Source organism: Diabrotica undecimpunctata, chromosome 2 (assembly GCF_040954645.1).
Source record: "Diabrotica undecimpunctata isolate CICGRU chromosome 2, icDiaUnde3, whole genome shotgun sequence".
In the NCBI taxonomy this organism is placed as follows: Eukaryota; Metazoa; Arthropoda; class Insecta; order Coleoptera; family Chrysomelidae; genus Diabrotica; species Diabrotica undecimpunctata.
Window position 1 is genome coordinate 3,342,542 of NC_092804.1, and position 21,260 is coordinate 3,363,801.

At 36.2% G+C, this 21,260-nt stretch overlaps 1 protein-coding gene across 3 annotated transcripts in view; it reads right to left on the bottom strand.

The window, feature by feature from the left end:
* Lk6 (MAPK interacting serine/threonine Lk6 kinase) overlaps positions 1-21,260 on the bottom strand; it is a 307,705-nt gene that overhangs the window by 23,920 nt on the left and 262,525 nt on the right. The window contains exon 1 of one of the 3 annotated variants that reach the window (XM_072522117.1): positions 15,191-15,449. The exons of the other annotated variants lie outside the window; for them this stretch is intronic. Within the exon in view, the coding sequence (XP_072378218.1) occupies positions 15,191-15,227 (37 nt within the window). The 5' untranslated portion in view covers positions 15,228-15,449. Of the gene's footprint in view, positions 1-15,190; positions 15,450-21,260 lie in introns of those variants that run through there. 3 annotated transcript variants of the gene reach the window in all.

The following is a 21,260-nucleotide window of genomic DNA, read 5'->3' on the forward strand; positions in this document are numbered from 1 at the left end:
GTGATACCGGAAAGTGGCCAAATGACTGGGATAAACTCACGTTTATTCCCATATATAAAAAAGGTTCACCGACAGATTGCAGTAATTACCGTACAGTAGCATTGATATCACACGCGAGCAAAGTACTTCTAACCATCATCAATAAACGACTAAAATCAATTCTCTTACCACAAATTCCCCAAGAACACTGACATCACAAAAAACACAAAATTACGCCTTGTTCGAGCATTGATATTTCCTATCGCTACCTATGCTTCAGAAACTTGGACAATAAAAAAAAAACAGATTCAAAGCGTATAATGGCATTTACTGAAATGTGGGTCTACCGTAGAATGTTACAAATACCACGGACCGTCCATCGTACAAATAACTCAATTCTAGCAGAATTTAATCATAGAAGCAAGATTTGGGATAATTTTTTGGTAACACCATAAACTATCTCTTTAAATCATAGATAAATAAGACTAAGATAGCCATATATGAGTGGTAGAATAAGCTACGAAGAGCATATTCACTTTATAGGGAATGAACAAATGATACATGCGAATTGAGTTGTGGACGTCAATAAGACTTTATCGACTTCGCCATTTCTTTGTTGAGAATGTTCCAACAAAATGATTTATATCAGTTAATTAATGCTGTCATGTTATACCATTAAAAAACAATGACTGTAAGGTTGATTTAAGTCTTTTTTCCTATGCACTTTTCCCACATAACTAAATTTTGCATGCCTCATACGGTTTTATTTTTAACCGAAGTAAGTCAATTATGTGAAAACGTAGAAGAAGAGACAATGATGTTAGGAAACCAGCTAGAAAGACCAACAAAAGAGGAAGTTGAGGAAATTATAAATAGCAGCCGTAATGGTAAATCTTCAGGATCAGACGGGATCAATATGGAACTTATAAAATATGGTGGTGAAGAATTAAAAGAAAAACTGTACAATTTAATAAAAGACATATGGGACGAAGAAAAAATGCCGGAAGAATGGAACAAAGGACAAATTATCACGATTCATAAAAAAGGAGACCAACAAATGTGTAATAACTACAGAGGACTGACGCTATTAAACACAGCATATAAAATTATGTCGACCTTAATACATCGAAGACTGACCAACGCTATGACGAATATCATAGGACACTATCAATGCGGATTTATTAAGGGAAAGTCTACAACAGATGCCATACATACAGTTAAACAAATTATGGAAAAAGCTCATGGATATAAAATAGAAATTGAACTGCTTTTTATAGATTTTCAGCAAGCATTTGATACAATAAAAAGATCAAAATTAATGGTAGCTCTGAAAGAAATGGGAATACAAAACAAATTAAGACGATTAATAAAAATGACAATGAGTAGAACTGTAGTGAGTATAAAAACTCAAGTAGGAGACACAGAAGAATTTGTCATAAATAAAGGGGTTAGACAAGGAGATTCGTTATCAGCAACCCTGTTTAATCTTGCCCTGGAATATATCGTCAGGAAAATAAACAAAGGTACCCTTAGAACTAGAGAAGGACAAATAATAGCATACGCTGACGATATTGTGCTAATAACAAAAAATAGAAAAACAATGGAAAAAATGTTAAATGAAATGGTAACAGAAGGAAAAGTAATGGGATTAAAAATAAACCAAGAAAAAACAAAAATAATGAGATTTGATAAAAACTTCGAAAACAAAAAGGTTAGACTAGGCGAATACATTTTTGAAGAAGTCGAAAAATTTAAGTACTTGGGAATATTAATAACAAACAATGGAGAAAGAGAAACAGAAATCAAAGAAAGGATTATTACAGCAAATAAGACCTTCCATGCAAATAAGAAATTACTAAAAAATAAACTATTGAGTAAGAAATCGAAAATGAAGGTATACAAAACAATAATTCGACCGACGATGATGTATGCAGCCGAAACCCTCAGCATGACAAAAAAACAAGAGGAAAACCTTAGAATACAAGAAAGAAAAATACTAAGAGCAATACTGGGACCAATAAAAATAAATGAAAATGAATTTAGACAAAGAACGAACCTTGAGCTACTGGAAGAAATTAAGGAAGATATAGTGTGTAAAATAAAACAACAAAGAGCAAAATGGCTAGGACACGTATGGAGATCAGGATCAACTACGACGATATTCTCAATATTGGAATGGACACCAGCTGGCAAAAGAAGACGTGGAAGACCAAGATCTACATGGTTACAAGAAGTTGTAAATGATCTCAACAAGGCGGGCATACGACAGTGGAAAGGAAAAACCAGAGATAGGACACAATGGAGAAAAATAACTGAGAAAATTAAATAAGGAACATGAGGACTGATCTACCTCAAAACATAGATCTAGAGAGCGTAAGCGGCGTAACCCCTAAAGGGGTGTTTAGCCACATATATATAAGTCAATTATGGGAACTGACACAGTTTTTCGTACCTATCATAATGTATGTGAGAATTCAGAATTTTTAATTGGCGAATAATGATTGGTATTTTTAACCAAAATTATGGAATTGGTGAAAAATCAAATGAACTCATATGAATATGTTAAGTTTCACACGGTTGACTTGTACATTTTTTTATGAACAAACAAAATAATGCATCTGTTCGATTTAAGCAGAAAAATTATCTTCTATTACTTTTTATTTCTTTTCTTTCTTTTTCCTATGGACTTCTTTTTATGTACTTTTAATCTACTATCCAAGGTCTAACTTTTATAAGCACAAATTCTTGTTAACAATAGTATTAAGTACAGCTATCTCATCACCGTTGAAGATTTTGGAATAAAATCCTAATTTCATCTATTCTAAGAGAAAAAAATATAATATTAACTAAAGACCCCACGATAATTTCATCATTTCATCACGTTTTTAATAAATTGAGACATGGTGTGCAGCGATAACGTTCAGTTTTACCAGCTGTAATTAGTACAGACAAAAAAATTTCAAAACGGTGTAATTTGTTGGGATATTGCTTCATCCGACGGTAACAACTCTACCCGCATAAAGTTTATAGCAATTTGGCGTGCCTGCTAGACGAATAGAACTATTAGGTGAGTCACTCGAGAGAAAAGTGCAACGATTAGTCATTTTCGTACTCTGGTTTCACGGATCGCAAGTCAAGAGGTTTCTATTTGTATCTTGTTGCAAGATGTGCATCTGCAACGTGTTTCTTAATATTTGACGGCACACCAAAGGGTCAACGATGGTAATCTGGTAGTAAATCATAAGTGTAAAGACACGTATGGAATAATATTAACACAAGGCATATTGGATGCGATAAAAGCTGAGTTTAAAGTGTTTTTCTAGAGATAATGAGGATTTTAGTGCAGACATTAAAAAAATGCAATAGAACATTTTTCATTCTTCTAACGTTTGCCATACAACGATATTTTGTAAAAATAATAAGATTCCGCATATTTCCAGAATGCTAATACCGTCTTGCCGGCTAACACGTGTTTTTGTCACACCACGACAGTCGAAAGGTAGCAAATACGCATTTTTAATTTGTTTTTCTACTTACATTACCATCTAGAAACACAAATGTAGCTACGATATCAAAGGTTAATGACATATTTTTATCGTTGTATGATTTAATTGTTTTGCCGGTGCTTATTTACGAATTATTTCCATTGATTTGGAGTGTGATGTCTTTTACGAATGTAAATAATGTTTTTGGTATGTGGCACTTTTAAAATTATCAGTGGTAAACAAAGTGTACGCAACTCTAGTGTAAAGTACAAAAAACAATCGTTTTAAACGCTCAAACCAAATTTTTCGTTGTTTTACATTTTTAATACATTCCATTCCATATGCCACTCTCTGCAATGATGCAATATCTCTCTATGGACGTTTATTCTGAAGTAACCCAGTGGGCTGCCTCAAAAGCATGCTCCCAAGATGGCCACGAACAGTTTTGGTAACATGCAGTCGCATTGCTGATGCCTCGATTCAATATTAATTCTCTTAGTATCTATACAAGTGTCTCCAAACTCCCGAGACACATATAGAAGAAAAACGAAATGAAACAAAGCAGTTGGTAAGAAGAACAACAAAATGAACACTGGGAACAGATTACAAAAATGGTTGGAAAGCGACTTCTACAAAACACGAAAACAAATATGGAGATTCATAAGAAACCAACGGAAAGAAATGGCTAGAATTGAAGGAATATAATAACATACTAGCAAACGAATGGGAAAGATACCTGACGGAACTGTTTAAAAGGAAAAGAAAATAATAATCAACACAATAACGTACCTGAATTAAGACACGAAATAGAAATCAGTTTTCAGGAAGTGGAGATAGCCATAAATTCACTCAAAAATAGAAAGTCACCAGGACCAGACGGAATAACCAACGAGCTTCTAAAACACGGAGGAGAAAGTATAACCCTTGAGATGATAAAACTTATACAAAAACTAATATTGCACAGCAAGATACCAGACGCATGGAGAAACAGCATAATGATACCAATGCTCAAGAAAGGAGATAAAGAAGACCCCAACCGTACAAAAGAAACATACCAATCAATATTATACAAACCATTGAAAACATCTACTTATATAATCGAATACAGTAAAGGTCACACTACGATGTAAAATCGAAATTGATGGGAAAATAATAAAGCAGGAAGCAAGGTTTAGATATCTGGGAATAAATATAACAAGTTACGGGGATGTTGAAGAAGTACGACAACAAAGCTTAAAAGCAAGTAAAGCGGCGGAATCTCTTAATCATACAATCTGGAAGAAAAAACACCTAAGGGAAACACCAGGGAAAAGTCTGTTGGATAGGGAGAGAAGCGAAAACATAAGAAGAGCATGCAATATAGAAGACCTAAATGGATGGGTGACAAAACGGAAGTAGAAGTGGAACGAACACATTAATAGAATGACAGAGGATAGGATCGTACGAATAGCACGATAAGTCACCAAATGGACGAAGATGTATTGGCAGACCAAGAAAAAGATGGTGCGATAATTTAAACGATTTAGGAGGCTAATAATGAAGAAAAAACAGGCTTTAAAACCTACCTTATCGTTGTGGTGAAGCGTTTTTAAAATATTAATGAGTACTTTCAGGATTTGTCTAAGTTCTTTACTGCCAAATGCATTTTGGAAATGCACAAAAAGTATTACTAAGGTTCTACTGTATATACTGTTTTTTAGTAGTATAATAACGCAATAGAACAGCCTTCAAATTATACAAAGCTGACACTAAGTGAGTAATACCAGTAGAATATTCATTTTCACAAGCTTATACTGTGATTACATAAAAAATAACTATGCAATTGGATTGATGTCTTTGTAGCGAACATTTAAGTACTTTCTAGAAATTTACAACTGAAAAATGCAAGCACAAGCATAACCTTGTTAATTTTTAAGAAATATTCAAATTAAACATGGGAAAAATACACTTTTACCTCAATGCAGTCATTCAGCACACAAAACCAGTTCATTTCCCTTATTAGCGATACCAAAACAAATAATCTAATCTGTGAAAAAATCATTACTGATAGAAACGGGCTCCGAGATAGTAATACAATAGTTTTTCCAAGAAATTGTTTGATATTTCTATGTAGGGTCACTGACCCTACACAATTTATTTTAACTTGACCTGGATGTGCAGCCAAGAGCTGATGAGTTACTCGCTGTTGGTGCTTATTATTTAATTTGAGATTGTCTTAAGATTGTTATTGGTAAATAAATACAAAAAGGATGTTGCACAAATCTCAAGAGCTTATTTTGTTGAGTAGTTTTTTTTTCATTTTCAAATCTCCATAAAAATAATTTCTAAAAATGGTTATAAGTTACATGGTAACAAGGACTTAAAATTCGAAGGAAACGAAGGAGTTCTTGAACGAGAGAGTATAAGAACTGAAAATATGGCAGAAATACTTGGGAAATAGGAAAAATGGATGTGAAGATATAGAACTCTAAAAATCTTGCAACAAGAAGAAACTGAACTAGCATCGAAGGAAGAAATAAATCTAGCAATTCAGTCTCTAGCCAGAAACAAATTACTTATAATAAGATAACACAACCTAAAGGGGTTGATTGTAGCAATGTGTGATGATGACAGAACTGGTTATGTATCAAATCAACATAAATAAGAAAGGGAGGACAAAATCCACCAGAAATCATAAAACAAAATCTTGTAAACTAATATTGAATATTCTAAGGCAAATATCCCAAAAAAAAATCTAATGAGGGAATACTAAAATAAACATAATTTTCACAGATTTGACATACAGATGACAAATATGGACAATATATTTTTATTTATTCCATGAAAGTACAAATGTGACATAAAAAATGCTAAATATACAATTACATACCCTGAGCGAAGTCTATATGGGTTAAATTAGAAAAAAATATATAATACAAACACTAATATAATTACTTTGACACATTAAAATGTTTTAATAAGATGAGGTTCATCTGTGCAAACAATTTGTACAGGGTGTACAGATATTTGATATTTATTTAACAGAAAGAAAACTTACTTATACAAAAAGGAAAAAAAACACAACTATCTACTGAAACAAAGAAATCAGGATACAGAAAAAACAGTCATTTTCTCCATTCCCACAGGAAGCAATGAATATAGCACAAACAATACGAAATATAATATTCCTAATAGGTCCACCACTTGTTACACAGGACTATAAATAGACTAAAAACTAAATCCACCCCAAGCGGAAGCATCAAAAACCTATGGTAATTTCAAAAATGTGATGATAAGCAACTGAGTAAGAGCAGATTATAGAATGATGTAAGGCTCGGCTGGATGATGTAATTATTTCTTAACAAATATCTATCAAATGTTTTGACAATATTTGTAACTAAAGATATTGTTACGATAAATATACTGGCCTAACTTTTATGACTAATTATTCTGTTTTATTGTAGAAATTTCGGTGGAAGTCTAGAACCAAAATTATGGTGAATGAGCCGGCTAAGCTTCTCGATCTTTCGATGCTGTTCTAGTATATCAGGATTTCGTATATAAATACAACATTTTTATATGGAGGGCAGTTAATACTCAAGACCCGCGCTCGCGAATTTGTACGTCCGGATATAATAAATTATTGTCAGATAAGTTAATATAAATAAAGAAATAAATTAAATCCGTAAGTGTTATAAATATTGAACCTTTTAATAAATTCACAACAAATGGTGTCAGAAGTGGGATCGAACATAAATTAGACTTATAATAATAATACAAGTGAATACGTAAAATAAATTGTGAAAATGGCTACGATTTATGAGCTCACAGTGACGAATTTAAGAAGACATCTCGAAGACAGAGAATTAGCTTCTACCGGAAAAAAGGCTGAGTTAGTCCAACGACTAAAGAACGCTTTGCTAGAAGAAGGTCTAGATCCAGAGACTTATATATTTGAAGATGCTGTCATCTCGTCGATTTCGAAATTGGAGAACAAAGTTTCTGACGATATTTCGAAAGTTTCTTCTGATGTAGCCAAAGTTTCCGGTGATATCGCATCATTAGAGAACAAAGTTTCTGGCGATATTTCGAAAGTTTCCGGCGACATCGCTTCTTTAGAAAGCAAAGTTTCTAACGAGATTTCTTCCCTGGAAAGCAAAGTTTCTGCTAACATCTCTTCAGAAATCTCTAAAGTCACTTCTGAGATGTCTGCCCTGGACGATAGAATATCTTCGTTAAAAAACCAAGTTGCTGCCGATAAGTTGGCCTTCGAAGAAAAGATTAAAGAGATGGAAAGGAAGATGGAAGAAACAGGGACAGCAGAGAGAGGTAACAATCCGATTACAGTGGAGATAAAAGAAGACGAGACGAAATTTAAGTTGGAGACACGGCCGAAATTTGAAGGAAGTGGAGGTTCTATTCATGTTAAAGTCCCAACTTTCGACGGAAAATCATCATGGAACAACTACATGAAACAGTTCGAATCAGCCGCAAGAGCAAATGGATGGTCCGAGAAAGAAAAGGCTGTAAACCTGACTATCGCTCTTCGAGGAGATGCCTTAGATGTGCTTCAGACCATAGCCGTAGAGGAGACCGATGATTTCGAACAACTGAAGAAGAGATTAAATATGCGATATGGCCACGAACATTTGGAGCATGTATATCAGTCACAGCTTAAAAATCGTAGACAGAAGAAAGAGGAGGCTCTTCAAGAATATGAGGTAGATATTGCCAGATTAGTACGATATGCTTATCCAACAGCTCCCGAAGACATGATGGAAAAATTGGCCGTTCAAACGTTTATTGATGGTCTTCGTGATCATGAAATGCAGAGAACACTACGATTAGCTCGTCACAAGACGCTGGTTGATGTCTTATCCGCCGCCCTCGAATACGAGTCAGCTACGCAGGCCTCTGGCGGGTACAGTAAAGTTAGGACTGTAAAAGAGGAAGGAGATGAAGATAAACTTGACCAGCTCTTTAATTTGATAAAAAGCATGACATGCAAGAAAACGAAGACCATAAAATCAAGAAACTCACCATCGGAAAAACCAGAACGAGTCGGCTTTAGGGGAGCAGCTTCGACCCGGAACTTTTCCAAAGACCCTCTTATACTAATAGCTTCTTTGAAATGTCGTGAAGATAGTGTATATGTAGATGGAGAAATAAATGGTAAAAGACATACGTTGTTGGTGGATACCGGAGCGACCAGAACGATTATACGCCCGACAGTTATAAACAGCCGAAAGAAACTGTTACCAACGAGGTTACGACTTCGGACCGCTACAGGTGAAAATGCCAACATTCATGGAGAAATCCAGGTACAATTGGGAATTGGGGCAGAAAAGTTTGTCCATACTGTTATAGTTGCTGACATCGAAGAGGATGTTATATTAGGAATGGACGTAATGAATATGCATGGATTCCAATTGGATTTTAAGAATAAGGTAATCAAAGTTGGCAACGAGGAGGTATTTCTCCATCCACATAATGACAACACTGTGCAAGCAGCCATTACAGAAGATACAGTCGTGCCTGCGAGAAGCGAAACGATCATAGTAGCGCGACTACAGGGAATTGTAGACGAAGGGAGACCTGTTATGATGGAGCCTTGGAACCACGACGATGAGGTTGGCCGTGGAATCATAATTGGAAAGGAATTGGTGACTTCGGCTAAAGAAATTCCTGTGAGACTTATCAATGTCAACGACTACCCAGTGACCATAAAGAAAGAGACAAAAGTAGGAACTTGTGTACCTGTGACATCCATAATCCGTCAGGCGACAACATCTGATAATTCCAACGATAAATTCGACCAAATGGTTGCAGTTGCAGGACAGTCTCTAAATCAGATGGAGAAAAGGAAATTAAGGGAATTTCTTCGGCAGTATCGTGATATTTTCGTACCGAAAGGAGGAAAGACGGGAAGAACTACGGTTGTTAAGCATAAAATTGATACTGGTAATGCTAAGCCAATTCGTCAAACAGCTCGACGATTACCACAGGCGAAAAGAGAGGAAGCTGAAACGATTGTTCAGGAAATGAAGAAAGACGGGGTGATAGAACCTTCTACGAGCCCATGGGTCTCTCCGGTGGTCCTGGTTAAGAAGAAAGACGGAACGACGAGGTTCTGTGTGGATTACCGTTTGCTGAACAACGTTACCAAGAAAGATAGTTATCCTCTGCCTCGGATCGATGACACATTGGACACATTGGCTGGAAGTAAATTGTTTTCTACTTTGGATTTGAAGTCTGGATACTGGCAGGTAGAAATGGACCCAGTAGATAAAGAAAAGACAGCCTTCACCACAGGATCTGGATTGTGGCAATTCAACGTTATGCCATTTGGACTCTGTAATGCTCCTGCGACATTTGAGAGGCTTATGGAAAATGTGTTGAGAGGGTTATCTTGGAAAACATGCCTGGTTTATTTAGATGACATAATCGTCTTGGGGGAGACATTCGAAGATCATTTGAGGAATTTAGAAAACGTTTTTAATCGACTTAAAGCTGCCCAATTGATGCTAAACCCCAAGAAGTGCCAGCTATTTCAAGGTAAAGTCAATTATCTGGGTCATATAGTCAGTAAAGAAGGAGTGGCCGTGGATAAGGGAAAAATCGATTCCATTAAGGAATGGCCAAAACCAACTGACAAACATCAAGTGAGAAGTTTTCTTGGACTATGTACTTACTACCGGAGGTTTATTAAGAAGTTTGCAGATATCGCTAAGCCATTAACGCGACTTACAGAGGAATCAAGAGAATACCGCTGGGATATAGACTGCCAAAATGCCTTTGAAACGTTGAAAAAGCATTTAATAACAGCACCAATTTTGGGGTATCCACTGCCAGAAGGAGAGTTCATCTTAGATACGGATGCAAGTAATGTGGGAATTGGAGGAGTGCTGTCTCAGATTCAAGGAGGACAGGAACGAGTCCTCGGATATTTTAGTAAAGTTCTTTCAAAACCAGAACGGAATTATTGCGTCACGAGAAGAGAACTTCTGGCAGTAGTGAAATCAGTAGAGCACTTCTATCAATACCTCTATGGAAGAAAGTTTCTAATCCGAACCGACCATGCCGCCCTTAAGTGGTTGATGCAGTTTAAGAATCCAGAGGGTCAGATAGCCAGGTGGATCGAACGACTCCAAGAATACGATTTTAAGATTGAGCACCGGGCCGGAGTTAGCCACAGAAACGCTGATTCTCTTTCCAGAAGGCCATGCTCAGCAGAGTGTTCCCACTGCAACAAAACGGAATCCAAGGAAGCAGCAGTGCTAAGAACGACGATTCTCAACGACGACTGGACGCCTACTAAGATAAGGGAAGAACAAGAGAGAGATCCAGTTATACAGAAAATCCGAAAATGGAAAGAGGAAAACCGTCGACCACCTTGGCAGAAAATATCGAACCTATGCTCAGTAGTTAAGACGTATTGGGCCCAGTGGGACTCATTTATCATCGAAGATGGCTTGCTCAAACGAGTCCTGGAAAATGATGACGGTTCAGAGAAGAGAAGACAGTTGGTGATCCCAAAGAGCAGAATAGCCGAAGTACTTCGTCAGTTACACGACAGTCCATCGGGAGGGCATTTTGGTGTAAGGAAAACCCTTCAGCGAATTCGGGAACGGTTTTATTGGATGAACAGTTCCGACGATGTAAAAGACTGGTGTAAGAAATGTGCTATTTGTGCCACGAGTAACGGGCCTTACCGAAAAAGGAGAGCTCCTATGAGACAATATAATGTTGGAAGCCCGTTTGAAAGAATAGCTTTGGACATCGCTGGGCCATTTCCAGAAAGTGAAAATGGAGGCAAGTACATGCTGGTAGTAATGGATTACTTCACTAAGTGGGTCGAGATTTACGCACTTCCAGACCAGAAGGCCGCCACCGTTGCAGATAAGTTGATCCAAGAATATATCAGCCGATTTGGAGTGCCTTTGGAGATCCATAGTGACCAAGGCAGGAACTTCGAAAGTGATCTATTCCAAGGAATATGTGATAGACTAGGCATGAAGAAAACAAGAACTACCGCGTATCATCCGCAATCGGATGGTATGGTAGAACGAATGAATAGGACAGTTGGCAAGTATTTGACAAAGATGGTGTCCGATCATCAGCGAGACTGGGACCAATACCTTCCGTTCTTCACAATGGCCTACAGATCTGCTGTTAACGAATCAACAGGCCAGACACCAGCCAAAGTCCTATTCGGACGCGAAATGCGACTACCTTGTGATCTCGAGTTTGGATGTAAACCTGGAGAAGATGTAGCAGGTGAAGATTACGTGATCGAATTACGAAGAAGAATGGACGATGTACATGAGTTGGTCCGTTCCCACCTTCAGATCGCTAGCGACAGAATGAAGAAACGGTACGATACACAAGCCGAAAAGGGTTGCTTTAAGAAGAACGACAAAGTATGGCTGTATAATCCCAAGAAGCGAAAAGGTTGTTCTCCCAAATTGCAGCAGTTTTGGGAAGGTCCATACCTCATTATGGAGAAGATCAACGATGTCATCTACCGAATAAGCAAGATTCCGAGGGGAAAGCCGATGATAGTACACCATAACCGGTTGGCATCTTTCGAAGGTGACCACGACGTAGATGAAGAAGTGGAAGTAAACCAAGTCCAAGATGTGTCTGACCTCACGTTTGAGGAATTCATGGGTGCCTATGGAGGTACCGGTAAAGCGAGACATGGTGTTACCACTGAAGAAAAGCAAGATCTACTCGCGCTCCCCGATGACTACTCGCTGGCCCTTACCATCCCGGCCAGTATCAAAGACGCACCAGGGTTGGCATCCGTCTTTCGAAGGAAGTTTGGTCGAGTTGCAGAACTTCAATGCCAAGTGCCAGCTCCCGGTAAAACCTTGAAACTCCAAGATGCATCACGTTACCTTTTCTACCTGGTAACAAAAGACACTGCCCGTGACCAACCTACCTACCGAGATGTATGGGAAGCCTTACTTCAATTGAGAGGGCACGTACTAGAGTCCGACGTGCAAAAGTTAGCCATGCCAAAGTTGGAGTGCCGCCAATTAGATTGGAGGGTTATCCGAAATATGGTGGAGGAGATCTTTAAAGACACCGAAGTCCAGGTGTTAGTCTGTTGCAATCCGCATAGTTACTGGTGCGGAGAGAAAACCGTCCCTTGTCATTTTTATACAACTGGAAGTTGTAAAAGAGGGTCCAGTTGCCGATACCAGCATACAGTTCCGGTTCCAGTCCCGACAAGGTTCCAGGAGGAACCATCTTTTAAGAGGGGGGCAATGTTACGATAAATATACTGGCCTAACTTTTATGACTAATTATTCTGTTTTATTGTAGAAATTTCGGTGGAAGTCTAGAACCAAAATTATGGTGAATGAGCCGGCTAAGCTTCTCGATCTTTCGATGCTGTTCTAGTATATCAGGATTTCGTATATAAATACAACATTTTTATATGGAGGGCAGTTAATACTCAAGACCCGCGCTCGCGAATTTGTACGTCCGGATATAATAAATTATTGTCAGATAAGTTAATATAAATAAAGAAATAAATTAAATCCGTAAGTGTTATAAATATTGAACCTTTTAATAAATTCACAACAATATCAAGGAATGGATGAAAAATTAAGAGCTGATGAGTTGTTTCCCAACCAAAAGAAAACTACACACCAAAGAGAAAATGAAAATCCTGATTTAAAAAACTAATTTAAGGATTTCGAATTAATGAAATAAAATTGTATGTGCCAATCTACATCATGTTTATCAGCATATCCAAGAGAAAACCATTTAAAGATGATAAACATGAAAATTCTGATCTTAAAGAAGCTGGACAGTTATAAAACTGCTTTGAGGATATCTAATTACCATAACACATGTGCATTTGACTAATAAAAAGGTTCCACAGTGCTTTTCATACCTTGTTAAATGGAGCAAAAATGCTACCTCACAAAACAAGAAATAATCTTAGTCCCTAAAACCAATGTTGGCAGAAAATACCAAAGAAATACAATTTTAGGTGTCAAAAATCACACTGGGCAGATACAAAACTGAATCTACAAGTCTATATTATGTAAGGAACAAAATGTTCAAAACCACAAAAATTACAATATTCTAAACAATATAATCCTGAGTTTTTATGCATGATCCGGGATATAGATCAATGCGATGGAAGGATAATACAACATACATACAAAATTACATATAATTATCTACAACGGGTCCGCTATTTTTAATAAAAGGTAGGTACACTTTCCGAATTTCACTAATCATTCCTTAATTGAACTATTAAATATTAAGTACATACGTAATTGAGAAAGTCAAAGATACTAATTAACCCCTATGCGTTTTTATAGACAGAGAAAACTGTAAAAATATTTTATATATATCATATTATATTAAAGTATTTCATACACTTTGACAAGGAATAACCTTGACATATTTTTGCCATGTCAATAACCATATTCTTACAATTCAGACATGGTGTGCAAAACTAACTTTGAAAATTATTGTTTATTCACTACAAACAATCTACCAGATACGTACCCGATTCGTATTTTAGGCGACAGATGAATAAAAAATATTTATTTATATAACAAATCCTTTCTAAATAATCTTCCCGAAGAACCGGTAATCCAAAATTCATTCCATAGAATAAATTTACCAAACATTTTTGCATCAATACACGATATATTGAAAAACAGACAACATAACAGAAAAACTGAGGATCCGGCCAATATTTGAAGAATAAACTAAAAAAAGTAGGGAGGTGGGGTAGAAAAAAGTTTGAAATACAGCCACATACTAATTTCAATGTTAATTAAATTGAGTTTTATCAAAATATAAGAATTTATAGTTAATTTTTAACGGAATAATCTTAATATAACATTATAACACATTATTTCGACATGAATGGACTTGTTTCTCCTAAAACCACCTTGTTCCAATTAAGACAGTGTTGCTATGCTAACTTTGGAAATCATTTATTCCGCTTCAGCCCATCTACCAGGTACATATCAGATTCCCCTTTTATTGACAGATGAAGAAAAACAAATAATATTCTAGCAGAAAACCTTTCTGTATTTACTAAAGAATCTTCCTAACAAACCGGTAACCCACAATTCACTTTCTAGAACAAATTTACAAAAGATTTTCTAGAACAAAATTTACAAAAGATTTTCTAGAACAAAATTTACAATACACTGTCATTTTTGAAGAACAAGCAACACAATAAAGAAAAATTCTAGAACAGGATGAAAAAAACTTTTGACATTATTAATCACGATACCTAGATCAGAAAACCGGAAAAAGTTAAAAGCGATTGATTGTTTAAACTATCGAAAACTTACTAAAAATTCATAAAATCTAATAACAGGAAAACTATCATTGAAAACCTATTTGTTTAGTAGTATCATGTCAACAAAAACCATCAGTTCCGTATTATTATTGTACTATTTGACTTCAAATTGTATGTGAACTCGCAAAAAATAGCCAAATTCGAACAATTTCCATGTTACGAATTTTCATAACACTTTTCTAGGTTTCTGTGTTACCGGAATCACGGGAAATACCGACGCGGAACAGAAAATGGGGTGCATAATAATATTCACTTTTCGAGAACAAAGAACACAGCTCCACAAAGCAACAGATATTCATATTCCCTGCTAAACTACCAAAGTAATGAAAAGGGAAGGTCAGTTCTCGTCTTGTTTACATACAATAACACTATAAACAAAAACAAAATGTAGGGAAAGACTTACCGTAATTTTCATTTTCTTCTATTATCCTTTCGACCATATTTGTTGTTTTGTGTTTAGCAAAAAGGAGACTATAAAAAAACCTCCGCGGTAAACTGAACTGTTAAATGGAAAATTAAAGGTGAATAATAAAGAGTAAAACGGCCGGTCACACGACTACTTTAGGCACAAAGAAAAGATTTCGTTGGTTCACACTATCTTCCCATCGTTATACTTCTGCACTCCTCTGATGTTAAATTCCGACTGATTCTACTCAGTACTCGGCGTCATGTCGCCTACTTCATCTTGCATCTGTTGGTCACGTAGACCCTCTACGGCGCAAGCGTACCACTCGGCTTACGTGGATCGTATGATTTGTGTTTATTTGAATAAGCGGTGATGCCGGCTGTTACTGTTTGTCATTTAATTTGCCGGCGGTGTACGGCGTCATAGGAAATTTCCTACGAAAAGAGACGCCTTAAGCTGAGTTTACCTTTGGTAATATTTCTATAATGGATTACTAATATACTTTTGCTAAAAATACTAATGCAGATCTTTTTAAATACTTTTTATCCGTTATACCCCGAATCAAAAAACCAATGTTATAAAAAAAACATGTTATACAATGTTATACAAAACAATATTCCGATTCGATTTATTTTACCTATAATCTGTCTATTTAGTTTTAGTATTCAATGTTAGAATTAATGATCAATGATCACGATACTAATTTTAAATAATGTTTGAGAAATGAAATCTCTCCTGCTGTTGCCCACAATTTCCAGTTTCTGAATTATTTTACCCTTATTGTCCTTTGTCTAGTCTTTGTTTTGTGTATATGTATTATTTCTTCTTTTTCTTCCTATTTATAAAGAATTCTGCTTGTTCATTGGCGGAATAATCCCTCTATGGAAAGTTGTTGTTGCAGATTGGTGATTTTGACGACACTTGTCTCCTCCATTTTGCTTATGTGGTTATTCCATTATTTTTCTATTTTGTATCCATTCATTTATACACTGCACGTTACATTTTCTTCTAATGTTTTTACTTCTCTTTCGATCTCTCAGTGTATTTCCTGTAATTCTTCTTTGCGTTGTGGGTGTGTCGGGTCTTGTTTCTGAGGCATATGTCATTATTGGTCTTACACTAGCTTTATAAATTCTTGACTTCATCTCAGTGTTAATGTATTGGTTTCGCCATATAGTGTTATTAAAACATCCTACCAGTCTATTTGCTTTTTGTACTTGATCTCTCACTTCTTTGTCTAGTTTTCCATAGCTAGACAGTGTAATTCCCAGGTATTTTATTTCCGTTAGTTGTTCAATACTAATGCCATCAATTTCTATTTTACATCTGGTTGGTTATTTGCTGACAACTATTGTTATAGTTTTCTGTCATAAAAACGTTCTGTCAGTTTTGTCTCTGATAAAAATTTGAGTAGTTTTATTTATTTGTTTCCCATTCTGTGTCCTCTTGATCATCCCATGATTAAATTAAAGAGCATGGGGCTCAATGAAACACCTTCTCTTATCCGCTGTCTATTTCCATAGGTTGTGTAAGTTGTCCATCTATTCTGACTTACACATCTTTGAGTCTTACTCTGTCACACGCTTGTTGGGAGTGTATAGTGGAGTTGCTAAGTGGGAGCAATAAGGCTGTTAGGTAATACACAAAGGCTAGCATGCCTGTGTATTAAGGGGGCCATAAAAACAACTCCTACTGCATCGTTGGAAGTCCTGATGAATCTACCACCACTTCATATCTTTATACAGGGCGAAGCCAGATCAATGATGCACAGATTAATCCATAGTCAGCGACATATAAGCCAGATGCATGGTACTGACAACAGAAAGCTAACCGAGGAGCTAAAAGCCGATATTGTGATGGGGAAACCTATCGATGCAACAGCTACGAGATATAGCTTTAACAATAAGTTCACAATTAAGATACCAGGCAGGGAAGACTGGAATAAAGGTGTACCCATACAGGCTGCTGCTACCTGGTACACGGATGACTCAAAAATATCGGAGGGTGTGAGAGCCGGCATAGTAGGGACAAATCAAGGGATACATTTATATAATAACGGCAATCCATCACTGCGTGGAAGAAATAGAAAGGTTGGAAAGAACGTTATGTTCAGTTGCCATCTTCACAGATAGTCAGGCAGCGCTTAAGGCACTCAGTTCTGTAGAGGTCAATTAAGCTAGTATGGGATTGTGTGTGTGCCCTAAATAAACTAGGAGACCGAAGCAAGGTTATGGTAGCCTGCGTACCGGGGCACGAGGATCATAAGGGCAATGAAAAAGCAGATGAAACGGCCAAACAAGGCTCATCAATGCCATTCATTGGACCGGAACCCTTCTGCGGCGTTTCAAAGTCAGTAACAAGAACGGCTACAAGGAAGTGGGTAGCTCACAATCTCTGGAATGGCGGAGGAATTCACCAGGACAAAGAGAGGCGAAACAGTTCATTACAGAACATTTGCCAAAATTTACGGCAGACCTAATAAGCAAAGACAGGAAAACAGTCAAAGCCTTAGTAGGTCTTCTAACAGGGCACTGTAAGCTGAATAGGCACTTGAAGCTGATGGGATTGTGCATCATCAGATGATGACCTGTGCAGATTCTGTCATCTCGAAGAAGAAACAGCAGAGCACATTTTATGTCAGTGTGACATTCTGTCAAATGTGCGGTTCTTTGCATTAGGAGAAGAAAATCCACCGGCAAATAGCTACATGGAAGGTACAGTCTCGAAGCTACTAGACTTTATAAAAAGGGTCAGGCTAAAGAATGTTATCTAGTACTAGAGGACCACAATAGATCTGAAAAGGTCGCAGTGGAATAGGCCAAAAGGCCACGTCTCTAAACCTATCTATCTATACTTTAGTGATTTCTTAGCTAACTTACAGCCCTCTCAAATCTTGGATGTAAGAGCACTAACATCAGTAGAAATAGGAAGCGATCATAAATTGGTATTGTGCGAAATCCGAATGAAAACACATATATGTGATAACAAAACACCAGAATACACCACAAAGATAAAAGTCCAAAGATTACAGGATGACACCACAAGATACCTATTCCAAAAAAGAATGACCGAAAAAAGCAGAAACACATATATCACAGAAAGTGATGGAGTCGAAGAAAGCTGGTCAAAAATTAAGTCTAATATCTTAGCCTCGGCCAAGGAAGTTCTTGGTGACAGAAATATAAATAAAAATAAATCGTTCCGAACGAAGAACTCCATGGTTTTGTACAGAAGTAAGCTTACCTGAAATATATGTCAACCAAAGCACAAGAAGCATACCATAATTACAAGACAACTAGAAATAAAATACGTACAAAAGGATACGTGGATTGAATATCTAAAAAAGGTCTATGCAGAGGAAGAACCAGCGACGTTAGAACCGGAAAAACCAGAAATTACCACAAATGAAGAACTTAATATAACTGTACAGGAAGTCCAGAAAATAGTTGAAAACCTGAAGAACAGAAAAGCAGCAGGTAAAGACGGGATACCAAACGAATTACTGAAATATTGTGGAACAGCAATGAGAGAAAAATTAACCACATTAATTAATAAAATTATAAAACAATAAAATACCGAAAGAATGGAGAACGAGCCAACATAATTCTACTATTTAAAAATGGAGATAAAAACCGCCAGAAAACTACAGAGCTATATATAAACTTGTTAAATACTACGCTAAATAAAACATCTATATGAAGTAAATATAATAAGAGATCTTCAGCGTCTTTTAAACAATACATAATAGTGTTAGTTACATATGCATAGGCGTAAAATTTCGGGCCAATGCTTTTTAAATGCATTCATTTTTTTCGAATCCTGAACAAACTTTCAAAAAGTATTTTTGAAAAATTTACGGCGGTGAAAAAAAAGACAAAATTAAGTGCGATTTTTAATTTCAAATATCTCATTAAAAAGAAACTTTTTGTTAATTCTAAAGAACTTTGGACCCTCGGTATAAATGTAATCTTTCAATCTGAGTTTAAATTTTTCAAAAATATTTATTAGTTTTCTCAGGATTCGAAAAAAATGAATGCATTTAAAAAGCATTGGCCCGAAATTTTGCGCCTAAGCTCTTAAAGGTAAATGGGTCGTTTCCCCGGAAGTGTATTTAAAAATATCTGCAAAAACATACATACTATATAAATATACGCTCCTTCAGAACCCTACAAAAGTTTTTAATTATCTAATTTCAACAAAATATTCATACTTAAACCTTCTATCTACTACTTTTCATAAAGTTGAATACCTCTTATTTTTAAATTATGAACTTCCGCAAGAAGAAAACCATTCGTTACACTCCCGCACAAGACAACGTTTTCACACTTTCACCAAAATCGAACAAATTCCCACTAAAGGATATTTTCTAGAATATTCCAGAACCTATCCATCTAACTCTACAACCGAGTCGTTGATTACACAACCGTCACGCGAGATGTGTGTTAGAGCGCCTAAAAGGACCCTATACATCCCGGAAAGGGATGCAGTCGAACGAATATTGGTAAAATTTTAGTGCGAACGTGTGTAGGGGTGCGTGTCTGTGGTATTTTCCACTACTACTGTATAATACCGTTAAATATTGTATTGAACAATATTTTGGTATTAATTGTTTGAATATTTTAAGCTTATTAAATAATGATAAGCACTTAAGGGGTGAAGTAATTGTAGGGTTATTTTTATTGATTCTCTATTCTCTATACAAATTATCTCGTTTTTAATCCTAATACCCTACCATTAATAGTTGACTTATGAATTACACTTTTTAAACGTAACTCAAGCATTTTTTCGTTACAAAAAACGCCTACACTCTTTGTAGACTGTTCATAAACAGCCTAGCATAGATTCTACATACGTAATGGGCTTAGTTGTTGACAAAGAAACCCTCAACGGATTCCTAATTCCGAGAAACGTGGCATCAAGGGTACCCAACAATAGGGATGACAGTTACGAATGATAGTATTCTCACTACAGGTATGATTTTCTTAGAATGGGGTCAAACAAGTTTGTTTACAAACAAACGAGAGAGGAATTACCACGTGGTTATTTGTAGTGTTGATATTTAACAGTTTGCGCCAATTTAATAATTGATAAAACACACGCAAATATACTGATGGCCAAAAATAAATGCACTGTGTACCTATATTGATATTTATGTACATGCCCAAAGAATGGCTTCTCTCAACTTTTGTAACGAATCCAAAAATCACAAATGCTAAAGATTGCAATGACTATCGGACAATTGCATTAATGAGCCACACATTGAAAACCTTTTTTAAAATCATACATAACAGAATCCACATGAAATTAGAACAAGAAATAAGTGATTCACAGATGGGTTTTAGAAAGGGTCTAGGAACTAGAGAAGCATTATTCGGAGTCAATGTTCTGAAACAACGATGTCTGGATATGAATCAGAACATATATGCTTGCTTCATAGACTTTAAAAAAGCTTTTGACAGAGTTCAACATGAAAAGCTTTTAAGTATTCTTAAGACCAAAAACATAGATAGTAGAGATCTACAAATTATATCGAATCTGTATCAAAATCAGAAAGCAAGAATAAGGGTCGAAGGAGAACTGACAGAGGAAGTAAGTATACTTAGAGGAGTTCGACAAGGGTGCATACTTTCACCACTCTTATTCAACGTCTACAGTGAAGTGATATTTCAAGAAGCTTTATTGGATATTGTGGAAGGTATTTTGGTCAACGGAAATAGCATTAATAATATTAGATATGCGGACGATACGGTCATATTTGCAACTGACATGGAAGATCTACAGTACATAATACAACAAGTATACAATGTATGTGAAAGGTACGGACTGCAAATGAATCTCAAGAAAACGAAATCAATGATATTCTCAAAAAAACCACAAAATGTAGATAACCTGATCATCAATAATACAGCGATCGAAAGAGTAACAACATATAAATATTTAGGAACGTGGCTAACAGGAGATGGAGATCAAACAAAAGAAATCAGATCTAGAATAGAAATGGCAAGAAACGCGTTCATAAAATTGAAGAACTTACTTTGCAACCGTAACCTTAATCTAGAGATCCGCA